At 46.9% G+C, this 19,417-nt stretch overlaps 1 protein-coding gene across 1 annotated transcript in view; it reads left to right on the top strand.

Annotated features, from left to right (window-relative positions):
- The first annotated feature begins 474 nt into the window (after positions 1–474).
- Positions 475–19,417, top strand: part of VAX2 (ventral anterior homeobox 2) — a 36,237-nt gene continuing 17,294 nt past the window's right edge. Inside the window, exon 1 of the mRNA XM_049857224.1 lies at positions 475–730. Coding sequence (XP_049713181.1) covers positions 478–730 — 253 coding nt within the window. The 5' untranslated portion in view covers positions 475–477. The remainder of the gene's footprint in view (positions 731–19,417) is intronic.

Below are 19,417 nucleotides of genomic sequence, written 5' to 3'. Positions count from 1 at the left end.
AAGCCAACCTCCTCTTCTCTGCTCTGCCTCGCCGGGGTCGCCTTCCTCGCGCGCTTTGGTTATTGATCCCGCTGAACCAGCCGGAGTGGCGAGGCTGCGTTTCCCCGGGGATCGATGGGGTGGGGTGGGGAGTAGGCTGCGGGGGTCGGAAAGGGGTTGATAAACTTCAGGAAAGGGTGCAGGACGTTCCTCGGTACCCAAGGGCCGTCCCAGCCTGCCTCCGCCGGGCTCCCAGCCGGGCTAGACTAGGGGTGGAGAAGCGGGGCCACTCCCCTCACGGCCCAGGCTCAGCGCCCTAGTGAGCCGCCGGGGGTTGAAGACCCCCGACTCGCACCCAATCAGCAGGGAAGGGAGGAGCTGCGGGGCGGTGCGGGCCGGGAGGAGGAGGAGCCGGGCAGGGGCGCAGAGGGCAGGGAGGCGCGCGCTCCACCAGCCCGAACTGGCGCTGCAGCAGCTAAGGCGGCGGTGGCGACCGGCATGGGCGATGGGGGCGCCGAGCGCGACCGCGGTCCCGCTCGCCGGGCGGAGTCGGGTAGCGGCGGCGGCAGCCGGCAAGGCGGGAACCGCGGCGGAAGCGGGGACTCTCGCTCTGGTGGAGCCGGCCGCAGCACGAGAGAGGTCGCTGGTACCTCGGCCTCCAGTCCTGCGGGCACCAGGGAGAGCGGCGCCGACAGCGACGGGCAGCCTGGGCCGGGTGAGGCGGACCACTGCCGCCGCATCCTGGTGCGAGGTAAGGGACAGCCTGCGGCCCGGGGCCACGGGACCCCACGCTACCCCTGCTGGAGCCTCTGACCTTCCTGCAGTCTCCACCTCCCCATTCTTATGTTCATTCGTTCATCATTCATTCAGCAAATATTCCTTCGAGCGCCTATTGTGTGTCGGACGGCGAGCGGAGTGTGGGGACAAAGCAGCGAATGGGACCAAGAGGTCCCAGTTACCTCGCCTTACAGCTCTCAGCCTCTCCGGCGGGTCCCTCGCCCTACAGCGGCCGCAGGGGCAGAGACTGGTGCGCGAAAGGCTGAAGGCAGGTTTCGGCTCCGCGCCGCTCCGGGCAGGTGCCCAGAAGGGCGGCACGCGCGCCCCGCAGGTTCAGGACTGAGAGGCACCGGCGTCCGGAATAGCAAGGGGAAGAGGCCTCGGCTCCGCACCGCGGCGGGGCGCGTCCCCGCCTCTTGCCCAGCACAGTTTCCTGTCCCAGCGGTGGGGATCGGCGCCGGTCCTTCGCAGGGAAAGCCTCGGGGACACGGAGGGTGGTGTGCGCGGCACTCACTCGCCTCCGCTTCATTCTCAGCTTCACTTCCTCGCGGCTCCTCCGGGCGCGGCCTTCTCCCGGCCTGGTCTTTCTCGTCCCTCCCTTCCTCCCTCGCCCTTTCGCCCCTCGCAGTCCTCTCTTCTGCCCCAGTCTTTTCTCTCCGCCGAATTTGCCTTCCCAGCACCGCTTTCCCGCAAGCCCCTGGGTCTGGACTGCGTCCGCGTACCCAGCTATGCCCGGCCTCATGCGCGAGGCCGGTGCTTCCGGGCCCCAACGCCAGCGGCGCGGAGCTCCGGCCCGGCTTTCGCCAAATCCCGGCGCCTCACCGGCCAGATAGGAGAATGGGAATTCCCAGGTCTTGCCCCAGCCGGTCCTCAGGCCGCAGCCAGAGCCTGGGGACTGTTTCCCCCACTTTGTTGTAGTCCCACCAGAAGCCACTGGCGGGCCTGCTTCCCTGGCTTCCCCGGCTTCCCCGGCTTCCCCGGCTTCCCCGGCTTCCCCGGCTTCCCCGGCTTCCCCGGCTTCCCCGGCTTCCCCGCCCAGCTTCCGCTCGCTGCCTTCTTCCTGCCTCTTCTCCTTCCCGAGCTCCGGTCCTGCGATCCTCGGGGCCTCGGGAGGCGACCCCGCCTGGGGAAGCCGGGAAACCTGGGAAGCCTGCTAGACGCTGGCTCGGGATCTCTTTAGCGCGGGGTTCCCGGACTTTTCTGACTTGAGTTCGACTGCTCAGACGCCCACAGGGGAACCACTGGGTGCTGCCTCCCCTACCCATCCCTGCAACCTCCGGGTAGGGGTGGCTGGGAGATGGGCTACAGGGCTGGATAAAGTATAGGGGCAGCCCAACATAGAGGCAACTGATAACTTATAGCCACAGGTTCAGGGACCTCGGCCCTTGAGAAAATCTGGCGCCAGGTGCGGCTACCCCAGATGGGGAGCCTACAGCTGCTCTGGGGCAGGCTTGGGTCAAGGCGGTACCTCCCAGCAGGGATTCCAGCAGGTGTGTGGACCTGTCAGGCACCTGGGATTCAACTAGGCTTCTTTCCACAGACTATGAGTGCCCTGTGTGAGCAGTCCGCTCTAAATTCCATTAAGGAAATCCGCAGGGCTTCCAGAGATGGAGAAATCAGCCACCCCAAGTCCACATTCTCCCAGGGTTAAGACACCAGGCCTCTGCCTGTGACATTCACCACCTCACACCCCAACGATGGGGGGGGGTAGTTCCTTTGCTCAGACAAGTGAGAATTCTGTACCCACTTGCCACTCCCTCCACTCTACTAACCCTGTGAGTAGAACAAATAAAATTTTTGTATAGATGCCAATTAAATAGCTCTCAGGGGTAGACTCATAGAAGGTTGCAGTCGAAAATGACCCTCTACCCTGTGGGGTGGGGGCCACCCAACCTGGGAGCAATCCACAGCCAGGCAGAGCTGGACACACCCCTGTAATATGGGGCCTGTGTGCACCGACAGGCGGTGTACTTTTATAAATGCATGTAAGCAGTACAGCACTGCCATTACATTTAAAAAAATAGGTAATATAATAATGAAATACTATAAATATAATTATTTTTGTTTTGGGGGTATTTTATAATAATGAAAATATTCACTATAAGGCATATAGGGTGTATTTACATGCCTAATGGAAAAGAAAGTCAAACGGGGCCATCATAAATCCCTGTGCCCTTCCCCATTTAATGTCGGGCAGGTTATTACAGGTCAGAGATGCCCTGTAACATTATTTACTGCTAATCCTTCCTAGCCAGGGTCACCTGGTCACTTAGGGCCCTGCCGTGGCTCAGGGTGGTGGCTCTGTACCTAAAGATATAGGCTCAGCACTGGTGAAGGAAAGCCCACATTACCATGGCCCTGAACAGAGTTCCCTTCAGTAGGCTCTGAGCAGAGAGTGCAGTTTGCCCTTGACCTTCGAGGACACATCCCCCCCTAGTACCTTGGAGGAAGCCATTAAAGGGTAAAAGGGAGGAGTTTGTCCAAGGAGCAAGCAGCTGTCAGGAAGCTGATGGGGTGAGGACCCCAGAACACCCACTCCCTCTGAACCTCCACTTTCTTTTCCCCTGGCCACTCACTCCCTGGGCCCCACCCCAGGATAAGACATCTATTGGAGGAGTCTCAGGGCAGGAGGATAGAAGGAGAGCCTGGGCATTGAAGTTAAGCAAAGGTTGGGTTCGAATCCCCACCTTATAGCTCTTAGAACCAGTTTCTTTGCCTCTCTGCATCTCCATTATCTCCTCCGTACAGATAAGGGCTATCTTGAAGAGCTGTGCCAAAGACCAGCGGTGTTGTCTGTAAAACTACACCCAGCTGGAGCACCACAGATATTCCCTGAATGAAGTGGGGGGACTCCAAGGTGACCACCAAAACCACTTCTGGCTGGTGAGGCAGAGAGCATCGCTCCCCAGAGGTCTCCTCCCTACCCCATACACAGTCTGCTTCAGGGCCCTGGGTCCAGTGCTGGGCTATGGGAGGCGAGCGACCTAGGGGTCAAGAATCGGCTGATGATGAAGGAGATCAGTACCCCTTTGCAGACCACACCCTGCAGCCCTCCCCAAGCCTCTTGGAGGGACTCTTGCTCCAACAAAGATTTAAGCTTTTGGCTGCCTCTGCGGAATATGGGCCAGGGAGGCCGATCTTGCTGCATCTCCTGTCTCAAAATGGAGGCTACTTCACCTCACACAGGGGCACATACACAGCCACCAAGATGACAGGCATGTGCACACCACAGGCCTGCGGCACACACAGCCGCTCATAGCCCACCGAGGACATAACTAGGCCTCCACCGGGGCCATACAGCCCGGTAGGCCAAACCACCTCACCACACGCACTGGCCGGCGAGGGGTGAGGGGGATCCTTTTATTTTATATTCGGAAAGAGCACTCCCGCAGCGGGCAGGAGGCAGCCGAAAGGAGCAGGCCGCTTTCCAGGCCTAGCTCTATCAGCCCAAGGCGGCCGCCGCGCACAACTAGCCGCCGGCAGAGCCTGCGCACCCGCCTTTTCGGTGGAGCGGGGATCCCTGCAGGCAGAAGAGGTGGGATAACTGTCACCCTAAACTTCCTGCAATCCCACAACCCACGCTCGCACTCGCCGGCTCAGACGCGCCCACGGGATTCCCAGATTAACTTGGAAGTGAATTCAATAACCAGTTTCGGTTTTGATAGAGCCCGGAAATGCGCCAGCGTCACCCGACCCAGCAACGTTTACGGGCGATGCTTGGCACCGGTCCCTGCTCACCCGCAGCGGCCCCCGGGCCTGGGCGCCTCCCCTGCGGGTCCCACAAATACCATTCGAGCAGCATCCTCCATCCCACCTCTGTGGGCAGCCTGGGGCGGGATGAGCCGGGCCCAGAGGCCACCCCAAGAGCGCCCCAGCGTCTCGAAACCTGCCGCGCTCCCCGCCCGGCTCTGCACCTCTCCGCCTGGGAGCTGGAGGGCGGGATAACGGCGGGTACCCAGCGGAAAAACTCGTTGTTCCCCCCTCAGCGGAAACGAGTTGGCTGGGATCTTGACCGAGGCGCCGGAGGCTGGGGACGTGGAGGGCCGCGCGAAGCCGGGACATCCGGCTCTGGCTGGGCTACTCCGGCCGGGGGTGCGTGTGAGCTTATGGGGCCCCAGCCCCTCCGGACTCCGCGGGCAGCCCAGGACCCGCACTCCAGAAACACACACGTCCGTACACGTACACGCAGCACAGTGGCGAGCACCCAGCGGGCCCTCGCGCCCACCTAAACGCCTGGCCCTGCCAGGCCAAGGGGCCGGGGCTTGGGGGCTCGGGCTGGGAGTGACCTGCGGGGACAGCTGTCCCCCTCCTCCGAGCAGCCGGTCCCGGCGCAGCGCCGCCCGGCGCCCGCTCGCTCTTTACTTGGGTTCCCAGCAGCCGCTGGACCTAGGGAGACAGCTTGGGCCTAGCAGGCCTCGCTCCCCCGGTCCCTGTAACCCCGCACGCACGCGCCTGCAGAGCCGGGCGTTTGGGCAAACGGAGGTGCGGGGCAAAGGCCCTATTGGAATGAGCACTGGATTGCAAGTGAGTTGGCCTATCCTCAATATTTGAGTCTGTTAGTGAAGGCGGGGTAGCTCAGGACCATCCGTTCGAGGCCGTGTTGGAAAGTTTAAATGGCTCCTGCGGGGGGACCTTATTTGAGAATTTTTTTTTAATTTTTATTTTAGGGGTATTTGGTATTTGTTGGGGTATTAGATATCTTTTTTATTTTCCTGGAATTGTTTTGTTTGTTGTTTTCCCTTTTGTTTTGTTCTTAACAGGAAGACCCACATTCTCTTGGCTGATCCATGCCGAGACCTTTCATTTTGAGTTTTATTTCTCCGGTTATATCCCGCCACCCCCCCCCCCCCACATACACACAGAGAAGCAAGCTAGCAACCAAATGTGACCCAGCATCGTCTTCTTGGTGTGTCTTGTGGGCACTGTTTTCATTTTCAGGGAACTACGCACATGGCTCCTGCAAGTTTCACTCTTGTTTCTGCCCTTCCTGGTGGCTGCGCGAAGCCGGGCTCGGGCTGATCAGCCCCTGCATCTTGTGCGCTCGGGCGCGCGCGCGCGCGCGCGCACACACACACACACACACACACACACACGCAGGGACTGATCCCCGGGTGTCTCAGAGGGGACCCCGCCATCAGGGAGACCGAGTCTTTGGAGGCCTGGACAGTGAGTGGGTCACCAGGTGTCGGGGAAGAGTGATGGAGGGCCGGTCTACGCAGGCACCACACTTGGGTCTTCTCACATTGCTTGTCGCCTGTGGGGAGAGCAGGCAGCTATACGCTTTGTGTGGGCCCCCGACTCTGATGCCATTTCCTCAGTTAGCGCCCTACCTCGGATCTGGGGCCGTAGCCCAAATTTTCTCTTGGTTCGCTAAGTTTCTTTGATTTCTATTTTAACTAGGATAAAGGGCATAGAAATTTTCCTTCTTATTTTGTATTTGTTTAATACAAAACAACGATCGACCCAGCTCCTCAGAGGATGACAGCCGGTTACCTGGCTGTGCGCCGGGTTCCGTCTCCATTTTGGGAAGCTCTGTATAAAGGACCCTAACGTGGAGTGAGCCTTCCCGGGAATCCCCTGAGCCCAGGGTGGTCTAGACTCCTGGTTCGCACGCCCTGCCTCACTATCAATCCCCCTGGGGTGCCACACTGGGTCCAGAGAGCAGTAGAAGGTCTCCCTTTCACGGGCTCTTCCTCCGCCCGAGGACGCTCCGGGTGCCTGAGTGGCATCAAGCACTGCAGAAGGAGGTGGTGGCGCCAGGGCGGATCTGGCCTGTGAAGCCGAGGGATGGCTGCCCAGGGAAAGCCCAGCTGCTCTGAGTAGGGTGAAAGGTTCCCATGGGGGCCCGCCGAGGCCCGTTGCCATCTTTCCCACTCTCTCCCAGGGCCTTGCCGTTCCCTTGTTCCTAATTCCATTCAACAAACAATGGGTACCCATTGTGTGCCACCACCACTCGGCTGTCAGTTTGTCCTACTGTGGTGGCTTGCATGTTGCTGTGATGTTGAAAGCTATGCCACGGGTATTTCAAATACCAGCAGGGTCACCCATGGTGGACAGATTTCAGCAGAGCTTCCAGACTAGGACAGACTGGGAAGAAGGACCTCATGACCTACTTCTGAAAAAATTAGTCAGTGAAAACCTTCTGAAGAGCAGCGGAATGTTGTCTGATACAGTGGTTGTTGATGAGCCTCTCAGGTTGGAAGGCACTCAAAATAGGACTGGGAAGAGCTGCCTGCTCAAAGTAGAGTCCACCTTAACTGCATGGATGCAATAAAGCTTTCAGACCTTCATTTGGTGATGTGGCACAACTTAGAAGAAATGACTGCAAAGAGTAGGATAATATTCATACACGTACAAGGATAATATGACTATTATTCAAATTTATGCACCAACCACTACTGCCAAAGATGAAGAAATTGAATTTTTTTAACCAATTTCTGCTGCTGAAATTGATCAAACATGCAATCAAGATGTTTGATTACTGGTGATTGGACAATTACTGGTGATTGGAATGTGAAAGGTGGAAACAAAGAAGGTTCAGTAGCTGGAAAATACGGTCTTGGTGATAGAAACAACACCTGAGATCGCATGATAGAATTTTGCAAGATTTAATGACCTATTCATTGCAAATACCTTTTTTCAACAACATAAACAGCAACTATACACGTGGATCTTGCCAGATAGAATACACAGGAATTAAATCCAGTACATCTGTTGAAAGACAAGATGGAGAAGCTCTAAATCATCAGTCAGAACAAGGCCAGGGGCCAACTGGGGAACAGACCATCAATGCTTGTATGAAAGTTCAAGTTGAAACTGAAAGAAAATTAAAACAAGTCTGCAAGAGCCAAATACAAGCTTGAGTATATCCCACCTCATTCTCAAAAATAGATTTGATGCATTGAACACTAATGACTGAAGACCAGACAAGTTGAGGGATGACATCAAGGATATCATACATGGAGAAAGCAAAAGGTCATTAAAAAGACAGGAAAGAAAGAAAAAAACAAAGTGGATGTCAGAACAGACTCTGAAACTTGCTCTTGAACACAGAGTGACTAAAGCTAAAGGAAGAAATGGTGAAGTAAAAGAGCTGAACAGAAGATTTCAAAGGGCAGCTCAAGAAAACAAAGGAAAGTGTTATAATGAAATGTGCAAAAACCTGGAGTTAGAAATCCAAAAGGGAAGAACATGCTCAGCATTTCTCGAGCTGAAAGAATTGAAGAAGAAATTCAGCTCTCAGGTTACAATAATGAAGTCTTCTAAGGGCAAAAAACTGAATGACTCAGAAAGCATCAAAAGACGATGGGAGGAATACACAGTCACTGTACCAAAAAGAACTGGTTGACGTTCAGCCTTTTCAGGAGGTAGCATATGATCAAAAACCGTTGGTCCTGAAGAAAGAAGTCCAAGCTGCACTGAAGGTACTGGTGAACACCAAGACTCCAGGAACTGATGAAATACCAACTGAAATGTTTCAACAAATGAATGCAGTGCTGGAAGTACTCACTTGTCTGTGCCAAGAAATTTGAAAGACAGCTAGCTACCTGGCCAACTGACTGGAAGAGATCCATATTTGTGCTCCTTCTACAGACAGGTGATCCAACAGAGTGAGGAAATTACTGAACAATATCATTAATATCACACGCAAGCAAAATTTTGCTGAAGATAGTTAAAAAATGGTTGCAGCAGTACATTTGACAGAAAACTGCCAGAAATTCAAGCTGCATTCAGAAGAGCATGTGGAATGAGGGATATCATTGCTGATGTCAGATGGATCTTGGCTGAAAGCAGGAAATATCAGGAAGATGTTTACCTGTGTTTTATTGACTATGCAGACATTTGACTGTGTGGATCATAACAAATTATGGATAAGATTGTGAAGAATGGGAATTCCAGAACACTTAATTGTGCTCATGTGGAACCTGTACATAGATCAACAGGCAGTCTTTTGAACAGAATAAGAGGATACTGACTGGCTCAAAATCAGAAAATGTGTGCATCAGGGTTGTATCCTTTAACCAATTTACGCAGTCTGTATGCTGAACAAATAATCCTAGAAGCTGGACTATATGAAGAAGAATGTGGCATCAGGATTGGAGGAAGACTCATTAACAACCTGCATTATGAAGATGACACAACCTTGATTGCTTAAAGTGAAGAGAACTTGAAGCACTTACTCATGAAGATCAAAGACTACAGCCTTCAGTATGGTTCCCACCTTAGCATAAAGAAACAAAGATCCTCACAACTGGACCCTTAAGAAACATCACAATAAATGAAGAAAATATGGAAGCTGTCAGGGATTTCATTTTACTTGGATCCACAAATCAATGCCCAAGGAACCAGCAGTCAAGAAATCCAACTACACATTGCATTGGGCAAGTCTGCTGCCAAAGGCCTCTTTAAAGTGTTAAAAAGCAATGATTCACCTGGAGGACCCAAGCCGTGGTATTTTCAATCATCTTAAAACCCACTGCCGTGGAGTGGATTCCAACTCTTATATGCATGTAAAAGCTGGTCAGTGAATAAGGGAGACTGAAGAAGAGTTGATGCCTTTAAGTTACGGTGTTGGTTAATATTGACTATTCCATGGACTGCCAGAAGAATGAACAAATCTGTCTTGGAAAAAGTAAAGCCAGAACGCTCCTTAGAAGCAAGGATAGTGAGACTTTGTCTTGCCTACTTTGGACATGTGATGGGGGGACCAATCCCTGGAGAAGGACGTCACACGTGGTAAAGTAGAGGGTCAGCGAAAAAGAGGAAGACCCTCAATAAGATGGATTGACAGAGTGGCTGCAACAATGGGCTCAAATACAGCAAAGATTGTGAGGCTGGCACAGGACCAGGCAGTGTTTCGTTCTGTTGTGCATGGGTCTCTGTGAGTCGGAACCAACTTGAGGGCACTTAAGAACAACAACTGTATGCTAGACGACCCTGGGCTGGAGCTGCCGGCACACAGCTTTCCAGCCAAGAGACTGTCTTTGACATGCCGTGTGCGTGGTTGCGGATCCGGCGGGGAAGGAACGGCTGGGGAGAGTTGTCGGCGCTGAGGTTACAAGAGACGGGTGCCCCAGCCAGGTGCCCTTAGTGCTGCTTGATGACCACGTGGGAGGCGGTCATCGTGTGCGCCAAATTCACCTGATCTCCCCGATGTGAATTTAGCACACGGTAACCCCCCCCCCAAAAAAAACGTTGCGATCTAGTCGATTCCAACTCAGCGACCCAGTAGGGCAAAGGAGAACAGCCCCAGGGGGTTTCAAAGAAGCAATAAATAGTTGCCGAAGGAACGAAAGGAGCCAACACAGTCAATATGGCTTGTATGTGTATTTCTGAGGCGGCTAAAGCCCTTCCCAGCAAGAATGTCTGCTCTGAGTTGACATTTTTATTTTTTGACGTCACAATGTCTTTCGTTTCATGTAATGGCGGTGAAGGGAAAGGATAGAATATTCGTTAAGGGATAAACTATCACCACCATATTTTTGGAATTTTGTTTGTGGAAATCCGCAACTTTGGGAGCCACTGAAATATCAAATTTGAAAAATTTCCGATCTAGCTGTTTCATTGGTAACTGGATCCGCAGGATGGGGCTGGAGTGGGGGGTCGTGGGGAGCGCAGGAACCGCAACGTCGGTAGTGAGTTTCCAGGCTCTCTTCAGCTCCTGGGTGTGAGGTTCCACCAGCAAAGCCGGCCAGAGGGTTGAGAGAAATAACTCGTATTTATATCTGCGCTCTTCGCTCCCCTCACCTCCCAGGCCTCCAGCCCACGCCTGGAGCTTGGCGCAATGGAGGAATCGGAGCCGCGGTTTGCTCTGGGTTGCGCACGGAGCGTGGGTCCCGAGGGCGCGACGTGGGCCTCGGCTCGTCCGCTGGCTCGCTCCTGCTGCCCCACCGCGGGTCCATCGCGCCAGGGCCGGGCGGGCGGAAGACATCCCCACCCCAAACCGAGGACCGGGTCTCCCGGGGAGCAACGCGACAAAGACAAATAGTTGTTGGGCGCCTTCCTGTAGATAGTGATTCATGGCGACCCCATGTGACTGACTGGAGCTACCCCATAGGATTTCCAAGGCTGTGAGTCTTGACTGAGCCGACTGCCCCATCCTTCTCCCCAGAGGGGCCAGTGGGTTCAAACTGTCGACCTTTTGGTTAGCAGCCCAGTGTTTTCGCCCCTGCTTTAAGCACTGTGCCATCGGAGCTCTTTGATAGTTTATTAAAAAAAAAAATACTGCGTGCTCCAAGTAAAAGCAAAACAGAAAGCAACGGAGGCGCCGCAGGAACAGTCACGGTTCCCAGGTCCGGGTGGGTCCTTCCAGGCGATTTTCCCACGTTCCTAGACGAACATATTAACATAAGTAGCGGTATCCTATAGACTTGCAATTTACGTTTTTAAGAACTTAACCCGCAACGATCATCTTTTTCAGCTCTTGCTCATTCCGTGACTCTAGAGTGTTCCGTTGGTTGGGGAAAGCCTAATTCCCTTAATCTCTGGAAGGGCGTTCCAGTTGTTTTTCTTTATTCTAGATACTGTGAAAGGAACTCCCAGGGCCTGGGTCTTTGCGCACTTCTTTGAGTATTTCTACTGGATAAATTTCTTGCATGGAATTACTGCCTCAAAAGGTTTACACACACTTGATTTTTTGTTTTTCATTTAATTTTATAATAGGTAATTCATATGATTTAAACAAAAACAAAGGTGTTTTTTTTTTTTTTAAGGAAGAGTGAATTATCTCTCAGTTCTTGTCCCCCACCGCCCAGTTCTCACCCATCTCAAAGGCAACCATTGTTACTGCTTTCTACTATGTCCTTCCAGGTAATTTTTATGCATATGCAAGTCAGTGCAGCGATATTATTTTTTCTTCATTTTATTTTTCTACTCAGTTGGTGGCATCTCCAAATCTTTTTCTGCACTGTGCTATTTTTACTTAATATATCTTGGGCTGTAAAGAACTTCTTGTTTCTGTGTTTTACAAGTGCATCGTATTTTCCATTTACACGGACTTCATGTACGTAGCTGCTGTCCTATTGGTGGACATGTGGTGTGATTGCTATCTGTTGCTATTACCTACAATGCTGCAATAAATGACCTTGCACCTTGGTCATTCCCACAAAGGTCAGAAAATTCCTAAAAGTGTAATTATTGGGTCAAAAGATATCTGTGTTTTTAATTTTGAAGGTAATTCCAAATTGCCCTGCATCAGATTATAACGATTTGCACTCCTATCTTGCCATCACAGTTCTCACCTTATGTTTTGGTAAATATTGTCGAATTGCTCAGGGTGGAGGGAAGTTTAATAATTTATACCCCATCTATGCCCTCTCCCCACATTGAATATGTATCTTTTTCACCTTTGCCAATCCTACAGGTGATAAATACTACGTAACTGGCATTTTAATTTTTACCTCCTTGATTGTTAGGGAAGGTGAGAATCTTTTCATGGTCATTGGCCAGTTGCACTTCTTCTTTTGTTCTTTATCAATTCATTGCCTTTCACCCATCTAATTTTCAAATATCCTTTTCTTTATTGATTTGTAGAAACTCTGTATTATGGGTAGTAATCCGTTGCTTTCAATACATGTTGCAAATTTTTCTTTAGATTGTAATTTCTTTTAATTTTGTTGATGGTGTCTTTTTTGTTTTCTGAAGCGGGAAAGTATCTTTTTTTAGTATAAAAGCAATGTATGCTGTTTTGCCATGTTATGTGAACATAGAAAGAAAAATCTCTCATTTCCCCTACACAATACGTTTCCCTCCCAGGATGTAACCTCCCAAATTTTCCTTTGTGATAGAAAAACACAAATATGTAAGTTACATATTGCAAAAAATGAGATGTCTTTTTTTGCAAAGTGCTTTTTTTTAATTTAATCAATCTTTCTAGAAATACCTCACCTTTGAACAACTGCATCATATTCCACTATATAAACATAATTTCTTTCACCAGTTCCCTATTGATGAATATTTAGGTTGTTCCTAATTTTAAAACGATTATAAACAATGCTGCAGTGAACACCTCGGTATCCTAATTTGAACAAATAAGTGTATGTGTGTTTTAGTCTTATTTATGAGACAGTCTGAAAAATGTGAAAACAGTGTATCATATTAAGGAATTATGTTAATTTTTGGTTGTGATAATAGTATTGTGGTTAATTTTTTTAAGGATCCTTTCTTTTAGAAATACATATAGAAATATTTATGGATGAAATTATATGTTTGGAATTTGCTTAAAATTACGGGCTGTAGACAAAATAGGATTGATCCTGAGTTTATAGTTGTTAAAGTTGGAGGATAGGTATATGGGGCTCATTATACTATCTCTCTACTTTTGTATGTGTTTGAAATTTCTCATATTAAAATGTTTACAATAATAAGCATCATTTGACATACACCTAGTATGAATATAATAATGAAATAAATTTCTAGAAGGAAAATTTTGAAATTCACGTGTGCACTTAAAATTATCACTGCTGTTGTTAGGCGCTGTGGAGTGGATTTTCGACCCATCAGGACCCCATGTGAAAGAGCAGAACTGCCCCCATAGGGTTTTCTAGGCTGCAATCTTTACTGGAGCAGATTGCCAGGTCTTTCTCCTGTGTAGCTGCTGGGTGGGTTTGAACCGAGACCCTTTTGATGAGCAGAAAATCATGACAGATATTTTCACATTGCATGCCAAAAATGTCCTACCAATTCATGCTGCCAGCAATAGTATATGAACAGGCCATATCTTCACATCCTCCCAACCCAGAATGTGTTCATCTTTTAAAGTGAAATTGTGTAAAGTGAAAAACTATTTTTTACTACCATTTTTAATTGCTAGTGAGGTCAAGCATATTTTCATATATTTATTCTTCAGTTTTTATTTCCTCTTCTGTGAATTATTTACTCAGGTATTTAGCCCTTTTCTCTAAGGGATTCTCCATTGTTTTCTTACATTCTTACAGGTTTAAAAGCTATTTACATAACAGGGAAAAAACCCAAACCCAAAGGAAGCCCTTTTTTTCTGTGGCAGGTCTTGAAGCTATTCCAGAGGTCTTTTTTTTTTTTTTTTAACTTTGCTTCTGAGATTTTTTTTAATTCTAAACCCAAATTTAATTGTAATCACATCTAACAGTTGTTTCCTTTTGGACTTCTAGGTGTTAATTCTTGATCAGAAAAGTCTTTCTTATCCCCAGATAAAAATATTTTTATGTAGACTCCTCTATAATATTCTTTAAAAAGTTTTCGTTACAGAAGTCATACATAGTCTTTGCAACGAACCAAATAATAAAGAGGTCCACAAAGTAAGATGTGAGAAATTCTCCCTCGGCGGCTGGCTTCCATCGCCCACAGGGACCCGGAGAGTGAGGGGTTAATCTTGCCAGGTTTGTTCCTGGGCGCGCATGTGCATGTGCACAGAATTGGGTTGTACTCTTTTTTTTTTTTAAATAAACACGGATTTATACACACTGTTTTCAGTTAGCGATATGTAATGGACATCCGTCCAGATGATTTGTACATGTAGAAAATACTTCATTCTTTCTAATGTCTACATAGTTGTCCAAAGCAGGGCTATACTAGGATTTATCAAGATACTCCTATTGATAAACGTTTAACTTTTCCCTTTTTTTTTGGTCTTATAAACTATCCTACAAACAGTATATCGATATTTCTCTGGACTAGAAACCTCTGTAAAATTTCTAGGACAAATAGACTGCGTTTTAAATTTAGCTAGGAACTATGAAATTGTCCTCCCCCCCCCAAATTTATTTTGCATCAATTTATATTCTTACTAACAAGTCCTGAGAAAATCTATTTCACCTTCCCTTTGCCAGAACAATTTTCCCAGTCTGTTATGGATTCAATTATGTCCCCCCAAAAATATGGGTTGTAAATCCTAATCTCTATGCCTGTGGGTATAATCCCATTTGGCAGTGGGTTGTCTTTGTTATGTTAATGAAGCAGGATTAGTGTAGGGTGTATTTTGAGTCAATCTCTTTCGAGACATAAAAGAGATTAAACAAGAGAGCAGAGCAGAGACGGGGTAAGAGAGATGCCAAGACGCAGGGAGATCTCCAAGGAACCGGAAGCAGAAGCTGAAGAGACAAAGACCTTCCTCCAGAGCGGACAGAAAGAGAAAAACCTCCACTAGAGCCAGAGCTCTGATTTTGGACTTCTAGCCTCCCAAACTGTGAGGAAATAAACTTCTGTTTGCTAAAGCCATCCACTTTTGGTATTTCTGTTATAGCAGCACTAGATGACTAAGACACAGTCTAATAGATAAGGTATCAGAGACACATACACACAAGCACACACAACATCTCATTGTTGATCCAACTTTTATTTAGCCGGTTTCGTCTGGCTTCATTTTTTTTTTTTATTAACCATTTTTATATCTTCTTCTCTGAATGACCCTTTTGTATAACTTTTCCATTTTCCCACTGGATTGCTTAAATCATTGTTCTATAGAAGCTGTGCAGGTACTAGACATCAGACTCTGTTATACGTGTTTCATGAATATTTTCTTCCATTCTGTCATTTGTCTTTCAATTGCAGGAGATTTTATTTCTGAGTATTCAAGTCTGTTATTTATTTTTCTTTTTTTAAAAAGTCCTTTTATTTTTTCTTTAATTTTTAGAGCTGTATTTTTTACATTTAATTTTTAAATACATCTTGTGTTTATTTTTGCCTGCACGGAGATAAATTACTTTATTCCAAATGTTGAGCAAATTGTCCAAAAAACATTTCTTTAATAATCCAGCCTTTCCCCCCAACTGATTTGAAATGTCATCTTTAGAACATACTAAACCTCCATACATGCGTGGGTTTTGCCAGCATCGTGCTGTTTTAGTTACTGTACATCTGTAATTTTGTGTGTGTGTGGTAATGCAAGTTGTTGTTGTTAGATGCCATTGAGTCGGTTCCAACTCATAGCAACCCTATCCGCAACAGAACGAAACACTGCCCAGTCCTGCGCCATCCTTACAATCATTGTTATGCTTGAGCTCATTGTTGCAGCCACTGTGTCAATCCACCTCGTTGAGGGTCTTCCTCTTTTCCGCTGACCCTGGACTCTGCCAAGCATGATGTCCTTCTCCAGGGACTGATCCCTCCTGACAACATGTCCAAAGTATGAAAGACGCAGTCTTGCCATCCTTGCTTCTAAGGAGGATTCTGGTTGTACTCCTTCCAAGACAGATTTATTCATTCTTCTGGCAGTCCGTGGTATATTCAATATTCCTCGCCAACACCACAATTCAAAGGCGTCAACTCTTCTTCGGTCTTCCTTATTCATTGTCCAGCTTTCACATGCATGTGATGCGATTGAAAATACCATGGCCTGGGTCAGGCGCACCTTAATCTTCAGAGTGACATCTCGTAATGCAAGTATTTCCTTCTTATTCCTTAACATTTTTTCCTTAGCTGTTCTTCCATTTTTTAAAGTAATTTATTTTATTTTTGTCACTGAGAATATACACAGCAAAACGTAGACCAATTCAACAATTTCTACGTTTATAATTCAGAGATATTAATTACATTTTTGGAGTTGTGCAGCCATTCTCACCCTCCTTTTCTGAGTTGTTTCCTGTTGACATAAACTCACAGTCCCCAAGGTTCCTGTCTAATCTTTTGATTTGCTGTTGTCACTTTGATTCCATATAGATAGATCTCAAAAGAGCACAATACTCAAGGTAGACGTTCTTTACTAGTTAAGCTAAACCACTGATCGGTTTTAAGAAGACTTCAGGGTTAATTTTTGGCTTAAGATTTAAGGATTAATTCAGGTTCATCTAGCCTCCATGGTTCCAGAAAACCTGGATTCCATGAGAATTTGAAATGCTGTTCTGCATTTCCCACCCTTTTGATCAGTATTCTTCTCTAGAATCCTTAATCAAAATGTTCATTGATGGTACCCATGCACCATCCAGTTCTTCTAGCCTCCTGGCAAAGGAGTCAGTTGTTCATGGAGGCAATTAGCAACATACCCATTTCCTTGAGCATTTCCTTCTCCTATTCCTGACTTTTCTTCTTCCTCTGTTGTTCCAGGCATGTGGAGAACAATTGTTGTGCTTTGGATGGAGCCTTGCAAACTTTTAAGACCCCAGGCACTACGCAGTGAGCTAGGAAGTAGAACAAAAGTACTAAACATGGTATCACTCCAATTAACTGGAATGTCCACAAAACCATGACCCTAAACCTCCAAACCAAGGAACTAAATCCCATGAGGTATTTGGCTGTATATAGCAGCCTCAGCAGCTACTTTTTTTTTTTTGTAAATATGTCTATCACACAACTTTTGTCAATTCAACTTTTTACAGGTGGTTTTACCACTTATTGACAGCAATTACAATAATCAGCTATGCAACCCTACCCTTAATCAGTGTGGCTTTTCCAACACCATAAACCAAAACTCAGTACTCCATAAGCAATAGCCCCCTCCCCCCTCCCTCCCACCCCTGGTAACCACTGACAAACTTTGTTCTCTGTGCATTTGCCTTTCTTGTCTTTTTATATAAGTGAGGTCATACAATATTTGACCTTTTGTGATTGACTGATTTCACTCAGCATAATGTCTTCAGTCTCCATCCATACTGTAGCATGTATCAAGATTTCATTTCTCCTACTGACTGAGTAGCATTCCATTGTATGTGTTTACCACATTTTGTTTATGCATTCATTTGTTGATGGGCATTTAGGTTATTTCCAGTACTTAGCTATTGTGAACAGTGCTGCAACGAACATAGGTGTACAAGTACCTGTTTGAGTCTCAGCCTTCAAGACTTTTGGGTATATATCTAGGAGTGGTATTGCTGGGTCATATGGTAGTTCTTTTTTTGGTTTTTTGAGGAACCACCACACTGTTTTCCACAATGGCTGTACTATTTTGCATTCCCACCAACACTTGTTAGTTTTTTTCTTTTTTCAGTCGTAGCTATGCTAACCAACCAACCAACCCACCCATTGCCACTGAATTGATTCCAACTCATAGCGACCTTATACACATCCTAGTGGTAGTGAAATGGTATCTTGTTGTGGGTTTGATTTGCGTCTCGGATGGCTAGTGACGTTGAGCATCTTTTCATGTGTTTGGTGGCCATTTGAATGTCCCCTTTGATAAAATGTCTATTCAAGTCCTTTGCCCGCTTTACGATTGGGTTGTTTCTTTGTTGTTACATTGTCAAAGTTTTATACATATATTGGTTATTAAAGTCTTATCAGATATATGGTTTCCAAAGATATTCTCCCAGTTGGTAGCTTGTCTTTTCACTTTTTTTTGTAAAATCTTTTGATGAGCAAAAGTTTTTAATTTTTATAAGGCCCATTTATTTATTTTGTCTTTTGCTGTTTGTGCTTTTGTTATTATATTAGATAATCTATTGTTAAAAGCAAGGCTCAAAAGCATTGGCCCTGTATTTTCTTCTTAAAAAAATTTATGGCTTTAGTTTGCACATTTAGGTCCTTAATCCATTTTGAATTTTTTTTTATTTTTGTATGTGTATGGTGTGGGCATGGATCCTGTTTCATTTTTCTGCATGTGGAAATTCAGTTTTCCCCGCACCATTTATTGAAGAGACTCTTTTTCCCCAACAAATAGGCTTAGCACCCTTGCCAAAAATCAGCTGACCAGAAGAACTAGGTGGTGCTTGGCTACCACTACTGACCATTCTGATCAGGGCCACGATAGATGGACCCTGATAGGATGGGGAAAAAATGCAGGACAGAGCTCAAATTCTTAAGAAGCAAATTTACTAAACCAGTTGAGTCTAGAGGATTCCCTGAGACTATCACCCTGAGATCTTTTTTAAACCTTGAACAGAAGCTATCCCCGAGGTCGCCTTTTAGCGAAATAACAGATTGGCATACAGAATACAAAACATTATCCGTGAGTATGGTGCTACATTAAAAAATCATCTACCTGAGACCAAAAGGTCAACAGTTACTCTAAAGCAGAGACGTTAAGGAGACAGGGAAAGAGAATGTCGACACATTGTAACTAATATCACTGAATAATAGTTTAGATATTGTCAAATGGAGACGTCATTTTCTGTGTAAACTTTCACTAAAAAACAAAATATTATTAAAAAAAAATCAGTGGACCATAGATGTGTGGGTTTATTTCTGGAATCTCCATTCTATTGCATTGGTCTGTATGTATATTTTTATACCAGTACCAGGCTGTTTTGATTACCGTAGCTGCATAATATATTTTAACATCAGGAAGTGTGAGTCCTCCTGCTTTGTTCTTCTCTTTCAACATTAGGTATTTGGGCCTCTTACCTTTCCATGTAAAGTTGAGGATTGGTTTTTCCATTTCTGCAATCTCACTAAGAATTTTTATACAATCTCATTGTATTTGTAGATTACGGCAGGAAGGTCCACACTTAGAAGTCAGCGCATGAACACCTTGTTGTGCATGGACTCACCTGGACTAAGAGGTGGGGGCCTGTTGGGAGAGGTATCCAAACCAACAAACACAAACCCATTGCCATTGAGTTGATTCAGACTCGTAGCAGCCCCATTTGTTACAGAGTAGAACTGCTCCGCAGGATTTTCTTGACTGTAATCTCTATAGAAGGAGCCTTGGTGCCACAGTGGTTAAGAGCTATGGCTGCTAACCAAAAGGTCGGCAGTTCAAATCCATCAGCCCTCCTTGGAAACCCTATGAGGCATTTTGACAGCAACAGGTTTG

Source organism: Elephas maximus, chromosome 17 (assembly GCF_024166365.1).
Source record: "Elephas maximus indicus isolate mEleMax1 chromosome 17, mEleMax1 primary haplotype, whole genome shotgun sequence".
In the NCBI taxonomy this organism is placed as follows: Eukaryota; Metazoa; Chordata; class Mammalia; order Proboscidea; family Elephantidae; genus Elephas; species Elephas maximus.
The sequence above is the reverse complement of the archived record's forward strand: the minus strand, read 5'-3'. Positions and strand labels throughout refer to the sequence as shown.